At 41.5% G+C, this 18674-nt stretch overlaps 1 protein-coding gene across 6 annotated transcripts in view; it reads right to left on the bottom strand.

The window, feature by feature from the left end:
• LOC139660160 (unconventional myosin-VI-like) overlaps positions 1-18674 on the bottom strand; it is a 146386-nt gene that overhangs the window by 115471 nt on the left and 12241 nt on the right. For all 6 annotated transcript variants that reach the window (XM_071538232.1, XM_071538227.1, XM_071538228.1 and 3 more), the window contains exons 3-9: positions 16975-17048; positions 15551-15680; positions 12555-12660; positions 11541-11596; positions 11342-11439; positions 9945-10109; positions 3531-3611 (exon numbers count right to left, since the gene is read on the bottom strand). In XM_071538232.1, coding sequence (XP_071394333.1) covers positions 3531-3611; positions 9945-10109; positions 11342-11439; positions 11541-11596; positions 12555-12660; positions 15551-15680; positions 16975-17048 — 710 coding nt within the window. The remainder of the gene's footprint in view (positions 1-3530; positions 3612-9944; positions 10110-11341; positions 11440-11540; positions 11597-12554; positions 12661-15550; positions 15681-16974; positions 17049-18674) is intronic.

The following is an 18674-nucleotide window of genomic DNA, read 5'->3' as shown; positions in this document are numbered from 1 at the left end:
CTGAAAAAAGACATAAAAGTTTATAAAAGGAGAGCTGGTTTGCAGCGAGGCGTTTCCTGGACAGAAACAATGCTAATGCAATATGTGGGAGAGTCTTTGTGATGCGAGAGTCTTTGTGATGCTGCTCTGCTGTACTCAAGATAATTTCATTACGCTGTTCATTTGTTCAATTTGTGTAAGATCTGTTTGTGCCAGACCGAGCCTCAGATGACTTGGCTCTTAATTAAACTGATTGCCTCTTATCTTGCATCTTAAACTCTGACAAAAGTTTAGGAGGGGGATTGCAGGGAGGTTTGTCCGAGACATAAACATAACAATACTGAAACATAATGAGGTATCTGAGGCCCTGATTCACCAAGGTTGCGAAGGGCAATCTGTGCTTTTTTTTTTTTTTTTTTTTGCTCCTCAGTTGCTTGAGCTGAGAGCAAAAGTTTTCATCTTATTTACTAAGAAACTGACGCAAATCATCAAGTTGTGGTGCAAATAAGCCCTAAAAAAGATCACTGATGCACCAAGGCTGACACTCTTGCACCAGAAATCGTCCTTAAAAACTGGAGCGTTCTCTGATCTGATCTGAGGTTCCAGCATGGAGAACCCATTCTCTTTTCTGTCTGACTTGCTGGTGATGAATCTGCGTCTTCCAGCACTAATAGCAGCCATTCTCTGTCTTTGCATCAAGTCTTTATTCCACCTTTGAAAAGACTTTATATGTGCTGCAGTAATTCAGGGGAGTTGGTGTTGTGAAGTGTTGGTGAATTGGACGCAGTCTCGATTTGCGCGGTCTCGCCCAGAAATATTAAACAACGTATGCATGAGAATGACAGACGCAAAGAGGCTTTATTGTTTGACCAGCAGCATTAGGAACACACTGCACTCATAGAGCACAGGTAGTGAACAGCATGGAGTTCTGATCTGGACATTTTGGTCCGTTAATAAACCATTAAACCATAAACTAATGACTCTGGGCCTGAGTGTCTTTGTTAATGCTTCAGTGTATTCAAATAAATCAATAGTGGTGTTAATTTAATTTAGTCGCAAATATCACAGATATATTTTGACTGCAATGGAATGCAAAGGCATTACTGACACCCTGGGTGATGCTGGTTGTGTCAGTAGGTGGGTCTCTTGTGTCCATTATTTAAAAATGATCAAATATCATGTAAAAATTCATTGATGATTACGGTCCATATGATCCTTTTGAACCAAACCAAGCATCAGCTTTCTTGGTTCTTAAAAGTATTAATCTGCAAGATCTTTGTTTTATTTAGTCTCCATCTTTGTTGCTCAGCCAGGTGGTTCTGCACTGCACTTCCCAGACATCACCTGTCAATCAAACAGTGTAGGCGGAGCTTGGATTATATGTTAATGCAGTTTGAGTTTCTGTAGGTGGCGCACTTTTTTTTTCTCTTTTCGTAAAACACATCACTCGCTGTGCAACAGAGGATTTTTGAACCACTATTCCACTACAATTTATCCAGACATGTACATGTTACATTGTATGTACTGTATAGCAGTGATTCTCAACATTTTTCATATCATGGACCCCTAATTTAGTCCACATTAGGGCCATGGACCCCCATTTGATGAGATTTTGTCTATTGGACCCAAATCTGAGAATATTTTTATTGTTAGATATGATTTTGTCCAGAACGTCTTAGATATGAAATAACAGTGAAATTTAACACTTCATCAGTTTGCTGGGGACCCCCTGGAACCCCCACTAGGACCCCTGGTGGTCCCCAGACCCCATGTTGAGAACCAATGCTTTATAGTATGTACTTGATATGTGTGTGTCACCTGTGGGTTGCTGACAACAAAGCACTGAAACTCTGAAACTGTATTATTACTGCACAGTATGCATTTTATTTTAATAGGTGATTCCACCTGTGTCATGTGATATGAGTGTGTGCTGAATGTTGAAATAAGGCTGTAACTGTTTTTAGGCTGCAAGACAAATTGCTTCAATGAGAACATTAAAGTTTTTCGGTTCTATTCTAATCTGTTCTATTCTATTCAGTAAAATGAATTAACAGATATAGTGAACAGTGTGAGACAGGAGAACAGCAGAGACACCAGGGTGTAAATCGAAGGTGGAAACTGCACTGTGCCGAAGACAAGACAGTGAGAAAGCGAGAGTTGGCGACAGTGAATTTTATTGAATTTGCTGAGTCAGGTTTAACAGGCTATATGGGCGCTAATGGAATTTGAAGCGTCCCCTTTATTACGGCAGACAGGCTGCTGAGAGGTTTGCTTTGTCGCTTTAAACTTTGTAACTATGAAACTATACAAATACAGCTGCTGTAATAAGATTGAGGATGAGACGCAGGGGCTGTGAGCACACCGCAGGTAAATAAGGTTGTCGCTCCTCATTAGAGAGCTGTAAAGTTCACACACAGTTCGCTTTGGAAGGAGAGTGACAACTGCATCCTACAACCGCACTCACTACAGAAAGATTCAGGTATTGAACAATCTCTGAACCCATCGTCTATCGGTCTGACGACGATTAGACTCTGGGGGCGACGGCCAATATTTGGGGGTTTCCGGTGTAGCCAGCGGACATCCGGGCCAAGACTTCCTCTTCTGTGCGCCGGTCATTGTTTACAGTCCGATTAGCAACTTGAGACGCAAGAGTCAAATGTTTCTCCACACAATACACAAACATCGATACTTTTTGTAGGTGTTTTAGGTCCAGACGACATTTCAGCTAATCTCTGTAAACAGATATCTGCATATGAGACGTCGTCTCTCAACTCCGACTCCATTCTCGCGTCTCAAGTTGCTAATCGGACTGTAAACAATGACCGGCGCACGGAAGAGGAAGTCTTGGCCCGGATGTCCGCTGGCTACACCGGAAACCCCCAAATATTGGCCGTCGCCCCCAGAGTCTAATCGTCGTCAGACCAATGGGTTCCGAGACTGGGTATTGAACTCCTGAATTTGAGTTCAGATTTTATTAGCAATGTCTACCAGAACCGCACTGTACTCGTACATAATGTTATCAATGTTCATTTGAAGGACAAGGAGGTTAAGTGTTGTGAGACATTCTCTAATTTTCTGTCCGGTCTGTTTCTTCTTCTGTGGTTTTGAGAGCAACCCAAATGTTGCGATCAGCACGTCACTTAAGAGTACCAGGTTTCGTAAGAAGAAAGAGAATATAACACCTCTGTCTGTGGCTGTGTATCAAAACGTGACGCCTCCGATTATCGTTGTTATCAAATGAACTGAAAACACTGTCTAAACCGGCAAAGGCAGCAGCCAGATCAGCTCGAAGCATAAACGTTACATCGCAAGATCAGAGGAGTGGATTCCCTTTGCAGTGTAGTCACTCTGGTCTAATGTGTGCCATAAATGCCACACGTTCAGCCATTATTTGTGTTACAGCCAATTCTCCAGTGGATGTTCGTGATGGAAGAAGTGTTCCTCCTATCCTAAGAGATTTGTGTCTCAGCTGCAAAGCCTCTACAGTGAACAGAGTGTACAGAGTGAAGCAGCAGCAGAGCGGACGGGTGTCAGGCTGTAGTGTACCGTACCTCGGGGCTCTTGCGATTCTGCAGGATCTGTTTGTCTGTATCTTTGTTGGCGAAGAACCGCGTGCATCCTCTGTTCAGGTACTGCAATAGAGACAGACAGGAGAAAAAACACAAATTCAGAAAGCTTCCAGAGAACAAGACAACGATTTAACCTGAACCTCCTGTGCTTCTTTGCTTAACAATATTTCCATAAAATGTGTGGGCAGCAGGGTGGCCTAGTGGTTAGAGAGATCAAGTCCTTCAACTGGAAGACTGGGTTCAAGCACTGTGTTGACAAGCATCTGACCTGCTGAAGTGACCTTGAGCAAATCACTGAGTCTCTACCAGCTTCTGTTCTGTTTCTGGCCCTGACCTCCATGTGGAGGGGGGCAAATAAAATTAGAATTTCTCTATGGGGATCTGTAAAGCATGGAATTATATTGTATGCCTTTTTGTAGATACCTTTATCCCTTACAGTGCCTTACAGTATAATGCATACATACATTTTTAGCATGGGTGGCCCCAGAGGGAATAGAACCCCAGCTGTGGCAGTTTGGGTGCCGTACACACTGAGCTACACAGGGAATTGAACCCCTAACCCTGGCAGGTTTGGTGTGATGCGATACCCATTGAGCCACGCAGGGAATTGAATTGAACCCCTAACCCTGGCAGCAGTTTTGTTGCCATGCTCTGCTCATTGAGCTACACTGAGAATTGAATCTCTAAACCTGGCAGGTTTGGTGCAATGTCACATCCATTGAGCTACAAAGGGAATTGAACCCCTAATATTGTCAGTTTTGGTACCATGCTCTACCCATTGAGAAACACAGGGAATTGAACCCCTAACCCTGGTAGTTTTAGCACCTTGCTCTATCTATTGAGCTACAAAGCAAATTGAACCCCTAACTCTGGCAGGTTTGGTGCTATTCTCTAGCCATTGCGTTACACAAGGAATTGAACCCCGAACCCTGGGAGTTTTGGTGCCATGCCACAGCTATTGAGCTACACAGAGAATTGAACCCCTACCCCTGGCAGTGTTAGCACAATGCTCTACCTATTGAGCTACAAAGGGATTTGAACCCCTAACCCTCACAGTTTTGGTGTCATGCAATAGCTATTGAGCTACACAGGGAATTGAACCCGTAACCCTGGCAGGTTTGGTGCCATGCTCTACCCATTGGGCTACAAAGGGAATTGAACCCCTAATCCTGTCAGTTTTGGTGCCATGCTCTTGCCACTGAAAAACAGAGGGAATTGAACCCCTAAACCTGGTAGTTTTAGCGCCTTGCTCTACCTGTTGAGCTACAAAGAGAATTGAACCCCTAACTCTGGCAGATTTGGCGCTATTCTCTAGCCATTGCATTACACAAGGAATTGAACCCCGAACCCTGGGAGTTTTGGTGCCACGCCATAGCTATTGAGCTACACAGAGAATTGAACCTCTAACCCTGGCAGTGTTAGCACAATGCTCTACCTATTGAGCTACAAAGGGATTTGAACCCCTAACCCTCACAGTTTTAGTGCCATGCTCTACCCCTTGAAAAACAGGGAATTGAACCCCTAATCCTGGCAGTGTTAGCACAATGCTCTACCTATTGAGCTACAAAGGGATTTAAACCCCTAACCCTCACCGTTTTAGTGCCATGCTCTACTCATCGAGCTACAACGGGAATTGAACCCCTAATGCTGGCAGTGTTAGCACCTTACTCTACCTATTGAGATTCAAAGGGAATTGAACCCCTAACCTCGGCAGTTTTGGTGCCATGTTCTACCCCTTGAGAAACACAGGGAATTGAACCCCTAATGCTGGCAGTGTTAGCACCTTACTCTACCTATTGAGATTCAAAGGGAATTGAACCCCTAACCTCGGCAGTTTTGGTGCCATGCTCTACCCATTGAGCTACACTGGACCATACATTTCTGCCAGAATTTGATCCCAGGCCAGCAGGGACACATGTGGTTCTGGAGGCGGAGGTCTCAGCCACAACACCATCTTTGCTGTGTGTGTGTGTGTGCCGGTGAAAGGAACCCATCACTCCACTTTGCTGTCGCTGTCGGTCTCGATTGTTCAGAATTCACCACAATAATTAAGTTTCCATTTGCACAAAAGCAATTTTCAGCCCCTCGGTAATTGATTCTGTAACAGTTTTAATGGCTTTTCACCAGCTGGCTCCCCTCGCTATATGCAGAGATACAGGGTAATGACGACACTCACTTCCCAGGTGTGAAGGGAGGAAAACAAGAAATTCAACAGAAGCTCTAAGACAGGGGCTTATCTTGTTTGGAGAGGCGAGTCCTTTCGGCTGGCCAGATGGACCTAAACAAAAAACCTTCATTACAGGAGAAGCCACAGGGAGGCCTTAACGCTCGTTCTGCCCTCCGTCTCTTCAGCAGATTGTAAATGGCACACATTCACCATTTTGTTCCCCCTCTTTTCCTCCTCCGCAATCGCTCGCTCACTCCCTGCTCCTGCAATATGCCCTGGTGTCGCCCCGAGGCTTTTATATGCACTCACACCCGCACACACACACACAAACAAACACACATAATATGCAAGTTACTCCACACACAGTAATTCATACAAGCCGGCATACACACGGGCGGACACGCACGCATCACGTCTTAAAATATTTGTGGACTCGTTCTCTCGTGTATTATCCGCATTTTATCTACGCGTTGCCGTTTTGTAAATCACGTCGCGACAAAGCCGTTTCGTTGAAAGACCGTCATGAATAAATCTGCCAGGACTTGAATTTACCACATCACACACGACGCCGGGGGAAACAAGACTTATGGAGCCCCGCGCAAATTGCGAGCCCAAACTACTCGATGAGCAAAGTAACAGCTATTATAAAAGAACTCATTGAATCTTTTTTTTTTTTTTTTTTTTTTTTTTACTTTCCAGACCAGCAGGGAAAACTGTAGATATATGAACCCATTAGAAGCTGTTGAGCTAACTCTGGGCGCTGTAATACTTCGCAGGGGGACGCTGCCGGGGAACAGAGTGAGTGCCGGCACTTTAAGGCCTGCAAATGACGCAGGTGAGAATAGACTACTGAATTGAGATGCTGCCAGTGAAGGGATGACTCTGCAAAAGAAGATTTCCCCCCCCACCCACCCCGGACAGTGGTGGGGAGGAGTGTGACTCAGCTCTTCTCTTCTCTCCTGTTTAACATCTATTTTTGATGTTGATCGGGTCTTTGTCTAATGAAAAAAACCCTTCAAGTACTTTGAACCATCTGGTTTCTGTAATTTTCCTCTGCATTTGTCTGTATCACTCTCCCTATTCGCCTACATACTTCTACTCTCTCTATTTGCCTATATCTTGTAATATAATTTCAAATCTATTTAATGTCAATCTGTTCTATGTATAATGAAAAAAAGCGTAGTTCTGAAGTACTTGGGACCATCTGGTTTCTGCAATTTGACAAGCTTAATGTATTTTCCAAGAGTGTTTGAACTATTTGAACCAGAGAGTGCTGACAGGCGGGATGGTCAAAGGCCAATAGTTTTCCCCACAGTTTAATTTGAGGATCAGTGGAAATGTCACAGCCATTATCTCTGCATTACCCACTTTCACTGCCCCTATTACTGTAGATTTAGCTGTCGGTGTCCAGAGGGGAACAATGCAGGTTTAAGAGAACAAAAAACAAAAGCTGATGGTAAACATGGCCAAGGCCGGGACAATTTGATCAACCTCTGCCCTCTTTCCACTTTCTTGCCTGCTAATAAACAGAGAGAGCGCAGCGCCTGAGAGCCCCGACAGATGGACTCCTGCTTAAATGAGGATTTGGTGCCAAGAGCAGCCGGGCTCAACGCTGGCTCAGTGCTGCCATCTAGTGTCCCGGGCACAAACAGGCTCTGTCTCATAGCTCAGTGAGTAGAGCATGGCATCAAAGGGTTTAATTCCCAATACAAATCTGACTCCAGGCCCTGTAATTTTACCAAAGTATGATGGACTTCTTCTGCGCTCCGTACTGCAATTTACCCTCTTGGGGGTTCAGACCAGTTAAGAACACATGAAGAAAAAGCTGAATATGAGCATCAGTCCAGATTGTGGTTTTCCCTCGGTTCATTTTCTGATGCTAGGCTTTCCGAGCATGAGGAACTGCTGGCATTCAGATGTCAACATCCATCTCCTTCTACCCATAAACGCTTGCGCTTTGGGGGTCTTTTCCTGTAGTTGGTTGGATTAAGTCTCTCACTCCTAACAAACCGCACCGCAGCTCTCTCGTTAGAGGACTGGGATCCGCATTTCAGGCGTCTCGGTGCCGTTGTTTGATACCGAGCTCGAATGGTATTGTTCTAACCGGGATAAACGAACCCAACTAATGGAGTAAACGCTGCTGAGTTTGAAGAACCGTTCCAAACATCCTTGGTGTGAACGCAACATAAGTCTCTCTGGATAAGCTCTTTCAATGAGTCTAGAGGTTTCTTAAAAAGCCTAGTCTTGACCCCTCTAGTCATGATAATTAATACGAACATCTACACTCCCATCTCAGTCTCAAGCTTTAACTTAAAAAACAATGAACTGTTTAGTCAAGGCACTTACACTACGAAAGTTAAAGGTTCAATTTCCTTTGTATCTTGATGGGTAGAGCAAGGCAGCAGCAGGTTATGTCGTCCATCTGTTGTCACTGATGGGATCATAACAGATCCTTTGCAAAACATGCTTGTCTGAAGATACAAACATTCAAGTGCAAAAATAAAAACACACTGCCAAGACAGTTATTCACACTTACAGATAAGCTGTTGGTTTGTTTATATTTTCTTGGATGCTTACCCAGCGTCCGCATTCACTGACATCACTGATGATGCGATTTATGGGCTGGGAGGCTCTGAACCGTCTTTAGGTTTGCAGACTTGCTAAAGGCCCATATGGACGGATCCTGAAGTTAACAGCCTGTAAGCACTTGGTGATTTTGCAGTGAGACTCGTCTCGAGACTGGAGCAGTGTCTCTTTTCTGGGGAATTTACCTTTATTACACAGTTCAAAGTTTAGAGAGACCTATCTGACATGGGCTGCAACTAATGATTATTTTCATTATCCATTAAGGTGACACTTTACAATAAGGGCACATTAATTAAGGGTTAGTTAATGCTTAATAAGCATTAACTAACCCTTAATTAACAGTTAACTAATGTGTCTGGTAATCATTTACTAATGGTGTTCATGTTAACTAAGGTATTAATCTATACATTATTTAATAGTCATCTTTATAAACTATTAAATAATGTATAAATTAATACCTTAGTTAACATGAACACTATTAGTAAATGATTACCAGACACATTAGTTGTTAATTAACGGTTAGTTAATGCTTAATAAGCATTAACTTAAAAGTGCAAACATTAACTGCAAAGTGTTACCTCAATTAATCTATTGATTATTTTTGAATAATTATTTAGTCTGTACAATGTCAAAAATAATGACAAATGCCCATCACAAGTTCTCAGAGCCCAAAGTGATTCTTCAGATTTCTTCCTCAGTCTGACCAGCAGACCAAAAAAACCCAAAAGTATTCATTTTATAATGATGTCTAAGTCTATCTCTTCATCTTCATTTTTTCTTTTGCTGATTTAACACCGGCGATGTGTCCGGATCAGTGAGGGTCATATTAGTCTCAACCGGTCTAAGCACATGAATACAGTGTTGTAAACCTGGCCGGTGATCCCATTTCATTTTTCCGCCAAACCCAAAATTTACCCGCATTTGGCGCTTGGCGGGTGTTCTTTTTGGACCCTGAGTGTGAACGTATCCCATGTGATTTGTGGAATATTGTGGACTATGGTGCATCATGTGTCCTCATGTCAACAGCATGTGAAACACTCAGCAGAAAGAAGAGCCAGTTCGAACAAAGAATGCTCAACTAAAGTAACTACAGGTCTTTCTAGCCTTCTTGGAACAGCGGTCCAATCACAGAGCCGAGTTTGTCACTGTTTGTGTGTCATTCAAACTCCTATTTTCCTTCTGCTTGGAAGGCTGCAGTAGTGACCCCTGTCTTTACATCAGGTGAAAGATCTATCCCATCAAATTATAGACCCATTAGTATCCTTCCAGTAGCTTCTAAAATTGCAGAAAAGGTAGTTTGTGATCAGCTAGTCTCTCATTTAAATGAAGGTGAATTTACTCTACACCCAATGCAATTTGGTTTCCGAAAGCATCATTCGACAGAAACGGCAAATTGCTTTTTTGTTGAACAAATCAAAAGTCATCTTGATAAAGGTGGTGCTGTCGGAGCCGTGTTTTTAGATTTTAAGAAGGCATTTGACACAGTAAATCATGATGTTTTACTTTCAAAACGTTCTAAATTGAATGTCTGTCAATGCCCTGACCTGGATGGAATCCAACTTAAATTATAGGAAACAATGTACAAGAGTGGGTTCAAGTGTTCCTCATTTGCTAGCTGTACTATATATATAATAAATTCTCACCCTGAACGCGTCCGGCGAGCTGAGGTGGAACTTCTGCCTGATGTCCTCGGAGGCTCCGGCGCACAGTCGGTAGAAGATGTGGTAGTTCCTCTCCTCCGAGCTCTGCCTGCAGATCCTCGACTTCTCCAGCAGGTAGTGAGACACGAAGCCGCCCACCACGGCATTCTGGGAACACAGCGAACAACAAGAAGCTCAAAAGACCTCAGCATCCCAAATACTAACTAACTCATATTGGTATGCATGTTAGAAAAAGACACTGATTGCATTTACAGCATTTGTCGGTGCATGTAAATCCCATTACAATAACACAGATAAGGTCTTATCCCTATTAAAGATATACTATGGATGAAATGAAAAATTCTAATAAGCTGCCAGGGATATTAAGATTTTCAACTGGTTTAGACGAGGAAACTGAGTCACTGCAGCAGCAAAATATAGGACACAGCAAAGAAAAATTAGATATAAATAAAAACAAAACAAATGGAGGGTATAAAATAACACAACCGATAATTACAACATAGAACATATTAGGTAACAATGTATAAATATGGGGGAAAAAAAGGAAATATATGGATTTACAGCATATAGGCAGGGTCTGAAAATATAGCAGTATGAAGTACTGAGACAAAAAATGAAAGAAAATATGAGAAATACATCCCATATGAAATACCAAAATGTATGCAATATGACAATAAATGAAAATTGATATTAACTCGGATACTGATCCCCATTACAACTGTTTTTTTCCCCACCAAAAAACAGGAAATAAATACAATGAATGCTAATTAAATAAATCAAATACATAAAGTAAGCGCTCATGATGATTGTGGAAATATTATTCTGTTTATTCGTGTGTCATAAACTGAATATGAAGATGAATAGAAACACTTTATCCCAAATATATATAGATTATATATAGAGATTAGGCATCATACTTCATTTATAACGGTTGCATTGTCTCACTCCGTAACACTGTTCTCTAAAGCAGTGATTCTCAACCTTTTTCAGATACAGGGCCCTAATTTAGTCCACATTAGAGCCACGGACCCCCATTTGATGAGATTTTGTCTCTCAGACTCAAATCTGAGAATATTTCTATTGTCAGATATGATTTTGTCCAGAATTCCATGACTATCTGTATTGTAGGCAGAGAGATAACAGAGAAACTATGATCAGAACAGTTATTCTTCTACATTCTCTAATTGTGTTAACTTCTTGTAAATGAAATAATGCTGAAGTTTAACAATTCATCAGTTTGCTGGGGACCCCCTGGAACCCCCTCGAGGACCCCTGGTGGTCCCCAGACCCCACGTTGAGAACCACTGCTCTACAGTTCCAGGCCTACATAAATAAAGTTAACTGCTATTACTATATAACTTCAAAACACCTTGCAGTACCTTTTCATTGAAGTGGATTTCCACAAACTTCCCGAAGCGGCTGCTGTTGTTGTTCCGGACGGTTTTCGCGTTTCCGAAAGCTTCCAGCAGAGGGTTTGCTGCGCGATACGAGAGGGAGAAACCAGAGTTAAAAAACTGAAGCTCACAGCACAGCAGGAGAGACGTGTTCACCGGAGAGACAAGCACAGGTGATTCTTACCTTCGACTATCCTCTCGTCTATATCCTGACCCGTCCCGTAAGACGTTGTCAAGTATCTGTTGTGGAAAGAAAAGTAGACCAGAGTTTCTGGTGTGAAAGTTTCGTAAAGTAAAGGGTTTTACTCAGGACTTGGGTCACTTAGTATATTTAAAAAAAAAAAAAACTTTTCTTTTGACATCTTATTACCAACCAAGATGATTTGTCCATGAGAATCTCAGCCGGGGTTGAAGAGGAAACTTAGAACACATCTTCTTACTGTTGCTATGAATATGTTGTTGTTTTTTTATTGTTTTGTTACTGGCTTTCTGTTTGTGAAGCACTTGAGATGTGCTACATGAATAAAATTAGATTTGATTTTGATTTGATTCCATGATATTGAAAAGATAATCTGGGAAATGCATTAAAAACTGGCTTCAACTGCCAAGGCGCTTCAAAACTGACATCGTTTGTGAATTAAAATGAATGAAACACATTCAAACAACAAACTAAATGAATAAAAAAAAACAAATAAATCATAAGAAAGTTTTTAATTCTGTTGTTTTTGAGGTCTTGTTAACAGCTAATATGATTTAGCAGTTTTGAATAAAGCAGTAGTGTTTTCAGTCTTGTGTTGGAGAGATTTAGACCGAACCCCGGCTCTGCTAAACCCCATTAGACCTCAGTGTGGAAAAGAGGCTGTTAAATGCAAAAGGCAACTTAAAGCCATAAATTAATATGATATGATAAAATGTATGTGAAACAAGTTGTAAAGATCCATCATGGATCGAAACATTGTTAATAAAGACATAAGTAATATTTTGGTGTGCAGGTTCTACTTTTTAACTGATGTTCTTCACTTAACCCAGCAGCCACTGTCGGTGTGCGTAGAGTTAATTCTTAGCTGAAACAAGTTATAAAACACATGAATTCATAAAAAACAAAGCATTAGGATTTTCTGTGATATCCAGCAGAAACTTTGAGACTGAAGGGAGGATCCACAGCAGCTCTCCTGTCAGTCTCCTCAGTCTCTCTCACCTGAGCACAAACTTGGTGTTTTCGGTCTTGCCGGCGCCGGACTCCCCCGAGACGATGATGGACTGGCTCATCTTCAGCACCCTCATGTCCCGGTACGCCTTATCAGCTGACAGCCGACACACACACACACACACACAAACACACACACACACAAACACACACACACACACACACACACACACACACACACACACACACAGCAGCTGTTAGATTACACCCTCTGCCTTAAGGACACAAACCTGACCTCAATAATGAAGCTGATATTAAACTCCAAAAAAGAAAAAAACAAAATTTTTTTTGCTTCCCTTGCTTTAATATAAAAGGTGATGAGTCACTCTGGATGGAAGTTTGGAATAAGTGTGAAGTTTGGAGCATTGTGGGTAATCTGAGCACTGACTGCCCCCTAGTGGACAGATCTGAGACTGCAGCACAGTCACACACAGGAGGAGGAACAAATCTACCACAATATGATGTTATGGCATCGTAAAAAAAGATCATACACCACCAGTCAAAAGTTCTTCATTCTCTTAAAGTCATTTTGATCTAAAGGCTTCTGCTTAAATGCTTGAAATTAGTTTCTTAGTCAAATATAAACAGTGAAGTTGATCCTATGTATGAATTTCTTTCCAAAGCCTTTGCCTTTCCATCAAGGCAAAGAATCTAAAATATAAGATAGTTTTGATCTGTTTCACACTTTTTTTTGGTCGCTGCATAATTCCATTTGTGTTATTTCATAGTTTTGACGTCTTTACTATTATTCTAAAAAGCGGAAAATAGTAAAAATAAAGAAAAATGTGGCGTGTCCAAACTTTTGACCGTTACTGTATGAAAACAGCTTTGGAAAACTGTGAGGAAAGCGGTTTTAATCCATTTAATCAATCCATTTTATGTAAAGCACTTTGAGTTGTATTCTATGTATGAATGGTGCTATATAAATAAATAAATAAAATATCCCTAATTCCCTTCTCCAAACTTAGACAAACCAATCTCCCCAACAGAAAACTAAGGTAAGAACATCACTCCAGCTGTGAAAAAAAGACTCTGCTGTGGGTCAAAAATCATCCAATGAAAACAAAAATTGAAAAAAAAAAAAAAAAATACAAACAAAAAGAATTTAAAGAAACCAGCAAAAAGAAGAATTGAGTGACTGAGTCTTTTTTTTTCCACAGTTGGAGTGCCATCGCTGCCCCAGGTTTCCCTTTGGGTAACTGAAGCTTTGGAAACTGTAATCTAATCCCACTACTATAACTAGAGAGCGGAGGAGGGGAGAGGAGAGGAGAGGAGAGAGGAGGAGAGAGGAGAGGAGAGAGGAGAGGAGGAGAGAGTTGGAGAGAGGAGACAAGGAGAGGAGGAGAGGAGACAAGGAGGAGAACAGAGGAGAGAAGGAGAGAGGAGAGAAGAGAGGAGAAGGGAGAGAGGAGAGGACAGGAGACAAGGAGAGGAGAGGAGGAGAGGAAAGGAGAGGAGAGGAGACAAGAGGTTATATATTCTAGTTTAATCTAATCTTAAAAAAGTACTTCATTTCTGCCTTTTCTTGCCGCTGCGTACCTGACTCCTTCACTAACAAATCAAGGATCACTTGCCCCGAAAATGCTAAAAATTTGATAATGTGAATAATAAGTGAAGGGTTTCATTCAAAACAGAAAACTTTTGCTGTCTGAAACTGAAGTTTAGCAGTCGATATTAGAAAAACTGATGCAAAACATCTGCAAAAACATAACTGCTTTACAGGCAAAGGCCTAAAAAAAAAAACACAGAGTAGTAAATATTTTATTCACACCGGAGGGGAAAATCAATAGTCAAAGAAAACAACAAACTGGGGACACGACACACAAGATAACAAACGCTACAATAAAAGATAATGGAAAAAAAAAAAAACATAAGAACATTGCATTTGTCCTCCAACCTGTTAACATTAATCACAATGAGCAGTGAGCTGCTTCCTTACAAGACAACGTCTGGCAGCAGGAAACAAGAGAAACTGAACGACTTCCTGCCACATGCAGCAGATTCATCAAGAAGATAAAGACAAATATGAGATGTTGTAAAAGATGATTCAGAACTTTAATAGTAAACCAGAACAGGCTTTACTGTTATACCGACACTTTAGTCAGAGAAGCAGAGGTGGAGACTCCAGTCAGAGTTTGAATAGCTTGAGACTTGACTTGATGCATGAAGAGAAGACTTGAGTCTTGACTTGGGTTCTGGTGACTTGGGACTTGACTCTGACTTGTACTCTGATGACTTGAAAAGGTTTCTAAAGTCTTGACTTGAGATCTTGTGTTTGTGTAAATGACTTAGATTGAAAGTGATGAGATTTGTTTCAGCAGACGACTGAATTTAAATTCTGTTTTCTGAATTTGTATGGAATGATTGAATTTATTGAAGTTGAAACTGATTATAGAAATCAAACTCATGATGCTCTTGCCAAGTTTTTATCCTATTAAAACCATATTAAATTGATACTGGACTCTTGATTTGTTCTGACTTGACTTGCTGTTCTACATTTAGACTTGAGACTTGGCTTTAATGACATGGACTTGACTTGGTAATCTACATTTAGACTTTGAGCTTGACTTGAGACTTGTGCCTCAAGACTTGAGACTGACTTGGGGCTCAAGCGCAGTTGACTTGATCACACTGTAAATCACTACAGGAATATTATAAGAAAATCTAGAAAAGTGCATTTTCTGGAGAAAATGCATGCGATTGCTGATTGAGACTTGACATTAATGACTTGGACTTGACTTGGACTTGACTTGGTAATCTACATTTAGACTTGGGACTTGACCTGAGACCCTCAAGACTCAAGACTTGAGACCGACTTGGGACTCGAGCAAAGTTGACTTCATCCCACCTCTGCAGAGTAGGCATCAGTTTCTTTCAAGTAATAGATGTTTCATTTTGGAGAGAAACCCTTCAGCTGCAGGTTTAGGGCAGGAGGGCGGGGTTAAAACTGAAAATAAGAAGCAGCGGGTGCGTTTGTTTTCACTCACCGATGGCGTAGACGTGCGGCGGCAGCGTGCCGAGCGAGCGGCCCCGGTACTGCTGGATGGTGTCCGGAGAGTAGAGCTTTGGGATGTCATAGTACGGGTTCACCGCAATCAGGATATTGGCTACAAACGTCTGGTAGAGGAGGAGGAGAAGAAGAAGAAGAAGAAGAAGAAGAAGAAAAACATGAGTTCATAAAATGCGCTTAACCCTCAGCTGGAGGAGAGATCAAAAACTACCCCATCTACCTAAATTGAAGACAGTGGTTGTAAAAGAAAAAATCCACCCTATACATACACATACACACACACTAGGGCTGCAACTAACGATTATTTTCATTGTCAATTAATCTGTCGATCATTTTCTCGATTAATCAATCAGTTGGTTTGATCTATAAAATGTCAGAAAATGGTGAAAAATGTGGATCAGTGTTTCCCAAAGCCCAAGATGACGTCCTCAAATGTCTTGTTTTGTCCACAACCCAAAGATATTCAGTTTACTGTCATAGAGGAGGAAAGAAACCAGAAAATATTCACATTTAAGAAGCTGGAATTTTGACGTACTTTTCTTAAAAAATTACTCAAACCGATTAATCGATTATCAAAACAGTTGGCAATTAATTTAATAGTTGACAACTAATCGATTAATCGTTGCAGCTCTAACACACACACACATACTGTATATATACTGTATATATCGTATATATATATTGTGTATCTAATCTAATGATGTGCAAGAAATGTACTCATATTCACGTTAATGGGTGTAAAATGGAAATACAATTCAATACTAAATCAGCAACAAAACTTCCCATATTTGGATCTGTTTGATAAAATCAGATGGAGGTCTGTGTCTGCGTCTATTTCTGGGTCCAGGACATGAAAGTGTGTGAGCAGCCTGCCTGGTCCGGACTGAAGCAGTTCCTCCTCCTGACACTAGATGGCTCTTTGCCCTAAATCTGACTCCGACCAGCTGCTGCTCCGTCACTTCAGAGGCTGAACAGGACAGACTCATTACGGAGGTCACCTGAGCCCCGGTGTGTGTGTGTGTGTGTGTGTGTGTGTGTGTGTGTGTGTGTGTGTGTGTTATAGAGCATGAGAAAGTGAGAGACAGAGAGTGAAAGAGAGTGTCAGTGTTAGTGACTATGCGTGTTTTCATGTATGTTCCTGTGCATATGTGTGTGTGTTTTCATGGGTATGCCTGTGTGCATGTGTGTGCGTGTGTGTGTGTGTGTGTGTGTGTGTGTGTGTGTGTGTGTGTGTGTGTGTGTATAATGCTCCACCCAGCTGATGCTCCAAGCAGGATAAAACAAACACCAAAACACCAGCTAGTATTTGATAAAATATCTCCAAGGCAACAAATATCTCCAATAATACATATCTCTAGATATATGTATTAACTGTAATACTTTTACTCATATAATACTTACATAAATCTTGTCTTTGCTGTATCTCACACGCACGTTGTTGAGGAGAGTGGCTTCATTCAAGTACATCAAAGAACCTGAGAGACACAAACAAGACAGGAATTTACTAGAGAGTTGTTTTAAAGGGATAAAACTGCAATACACAGCCTCTGTCATAATAATACTGCACACACACAACATTATTAAAGTTTAAAGGGGCACTTTAAACACCAAAAAAATGATTTTTATTATGTATCTCATCTCACAAATATCCCAAAAATATAAATGTTGCTGCACAATTTCCTTTGGTTTTCAGAGTCGTTAAGAATGAGTGAAGGTGCAACAGGAAGTCAGTCATTTTTCAAGTTCAGCTGCTTCGGCCTTTCCCACATTCTGATGATGCGGTAAAGCACCAACCAATCAGAGCAGAGGGAAGGTAGAGTACCGTATTTCCTCTAATATTGGCCCGGGCCTTTATTTACCTCAACTGCAGAGGGTACCAGGCCTTTATTGGAAGCAGGCTTATATTAGAGACAGGCCTTTATTTCTAATTCCCTCTGTTTGATAAGTATATTTGCTCATATTTTAGTACAAAGCCTCCTTGTTTTCTGATCTGCTTCTGTTGGGGTTCGTTAGGTAGCTGTTTTTTTTGTTACCGCGGTGCATTACCGATAAATACGGTAATCGGCGACGGCACGCTCCAGAGACTTCCGCCGGCCGAGCCGTCTTGTGGCATACTGCCATCTTGTGGCACTTGTAGGTTACTACAAACTGCAGTTACATTATATAACAGGCACCAGGAGTTTACTGGTATCCACTGTTGTTTTTTCCTTTGTTTTTTTCCCCGGCCTGTATTTGGGGCCGGCCTTTATTTGTTCCTATCGACCACGGCCCCGGCCATTATCGGAGACCCGGCTTTTAATTGACTACCGGCCACTATTAGAGGAAATACGGTAGTTATATTTACTTTTTTTTGTATCTTTTGTAGCCCGGAATCTGAACGCACCCCGACGTTAAAGCTGCATTAGGCAACTTTATATGTCGGCGACTACAAATAGCAGCAAGAGGTAAAAGTTAGAGAAATTTGACTTTCGATACCCAGCCGGTCTGTGATGCTTTACACCAAAGAGACGAGAGAGGAGAAGATCTAGCGCTGCTGAGTCCAGCTCTCTCTGCTGCTGGTCAGGAGACAGTTTGGATTTCACTCTCAATTTTTGATTCATCCTTTCCTGTGTCCAAACATCAGGATTTCATTTGGGGAAAAGAGGTCGAATCTACAGGTTTCAGTTAGTGGGGATGAGGCGCTCTTCTCTACTGCAGTGACTTACGCTGACAAGAGGAGTGTATTTAATATAAAGATCTCGCCTAGTGCAGCTGTAAACGTGTCCTCCAGCCATGTCACTGGAGGACAGCGTGTCAATTAAAGCTCAGTGATGTAATGTGGATTAAAGACCAGCCTGACCCTGACCCAACCTTTCAGACAGGGATGCTGCTGCTGTATCCCTGCATCGGTTCCTACACATTTTCAGTTAAAAAATTCCATACTTTTTTCCAGACCTTGATTTGTTCTGAAGATTTTGTCTGGTGTTCAATATGATTTACGCAGACAGACATCTTGCCCCTGCTAACTAGGTCATATCACTGTATAGATGAAGATTGTTCTTCACAGCGACAAATATCACAATATGTGAGATGATTGGCAGGGTTCCTACACGGTTTCCATT

The sequence above is a fragment of the Centroberyx affinis genome, unplaced genomic scaffold, assembly GCF_046629955.1.
Source record: "Centroberyx affinis isolate AG114_WGS23_722 - 3 ecotype Tasmania unplaced genomic scaffold, CSIRO-AGI_Caff_v1 ptg003228l_1, whole genome shotgun sequence".
NCBI lineage: Eukaryota > Metazoa > Chordata > Actinopteri > Beryciformes > Berycidae > Centroberyx > Centroberyx affinis.
The sequence above is the reverse complement of the archived record's forward strand: the minus strand, read 5'-3'. Positions and strand labels throughout refer to the sequence as shown.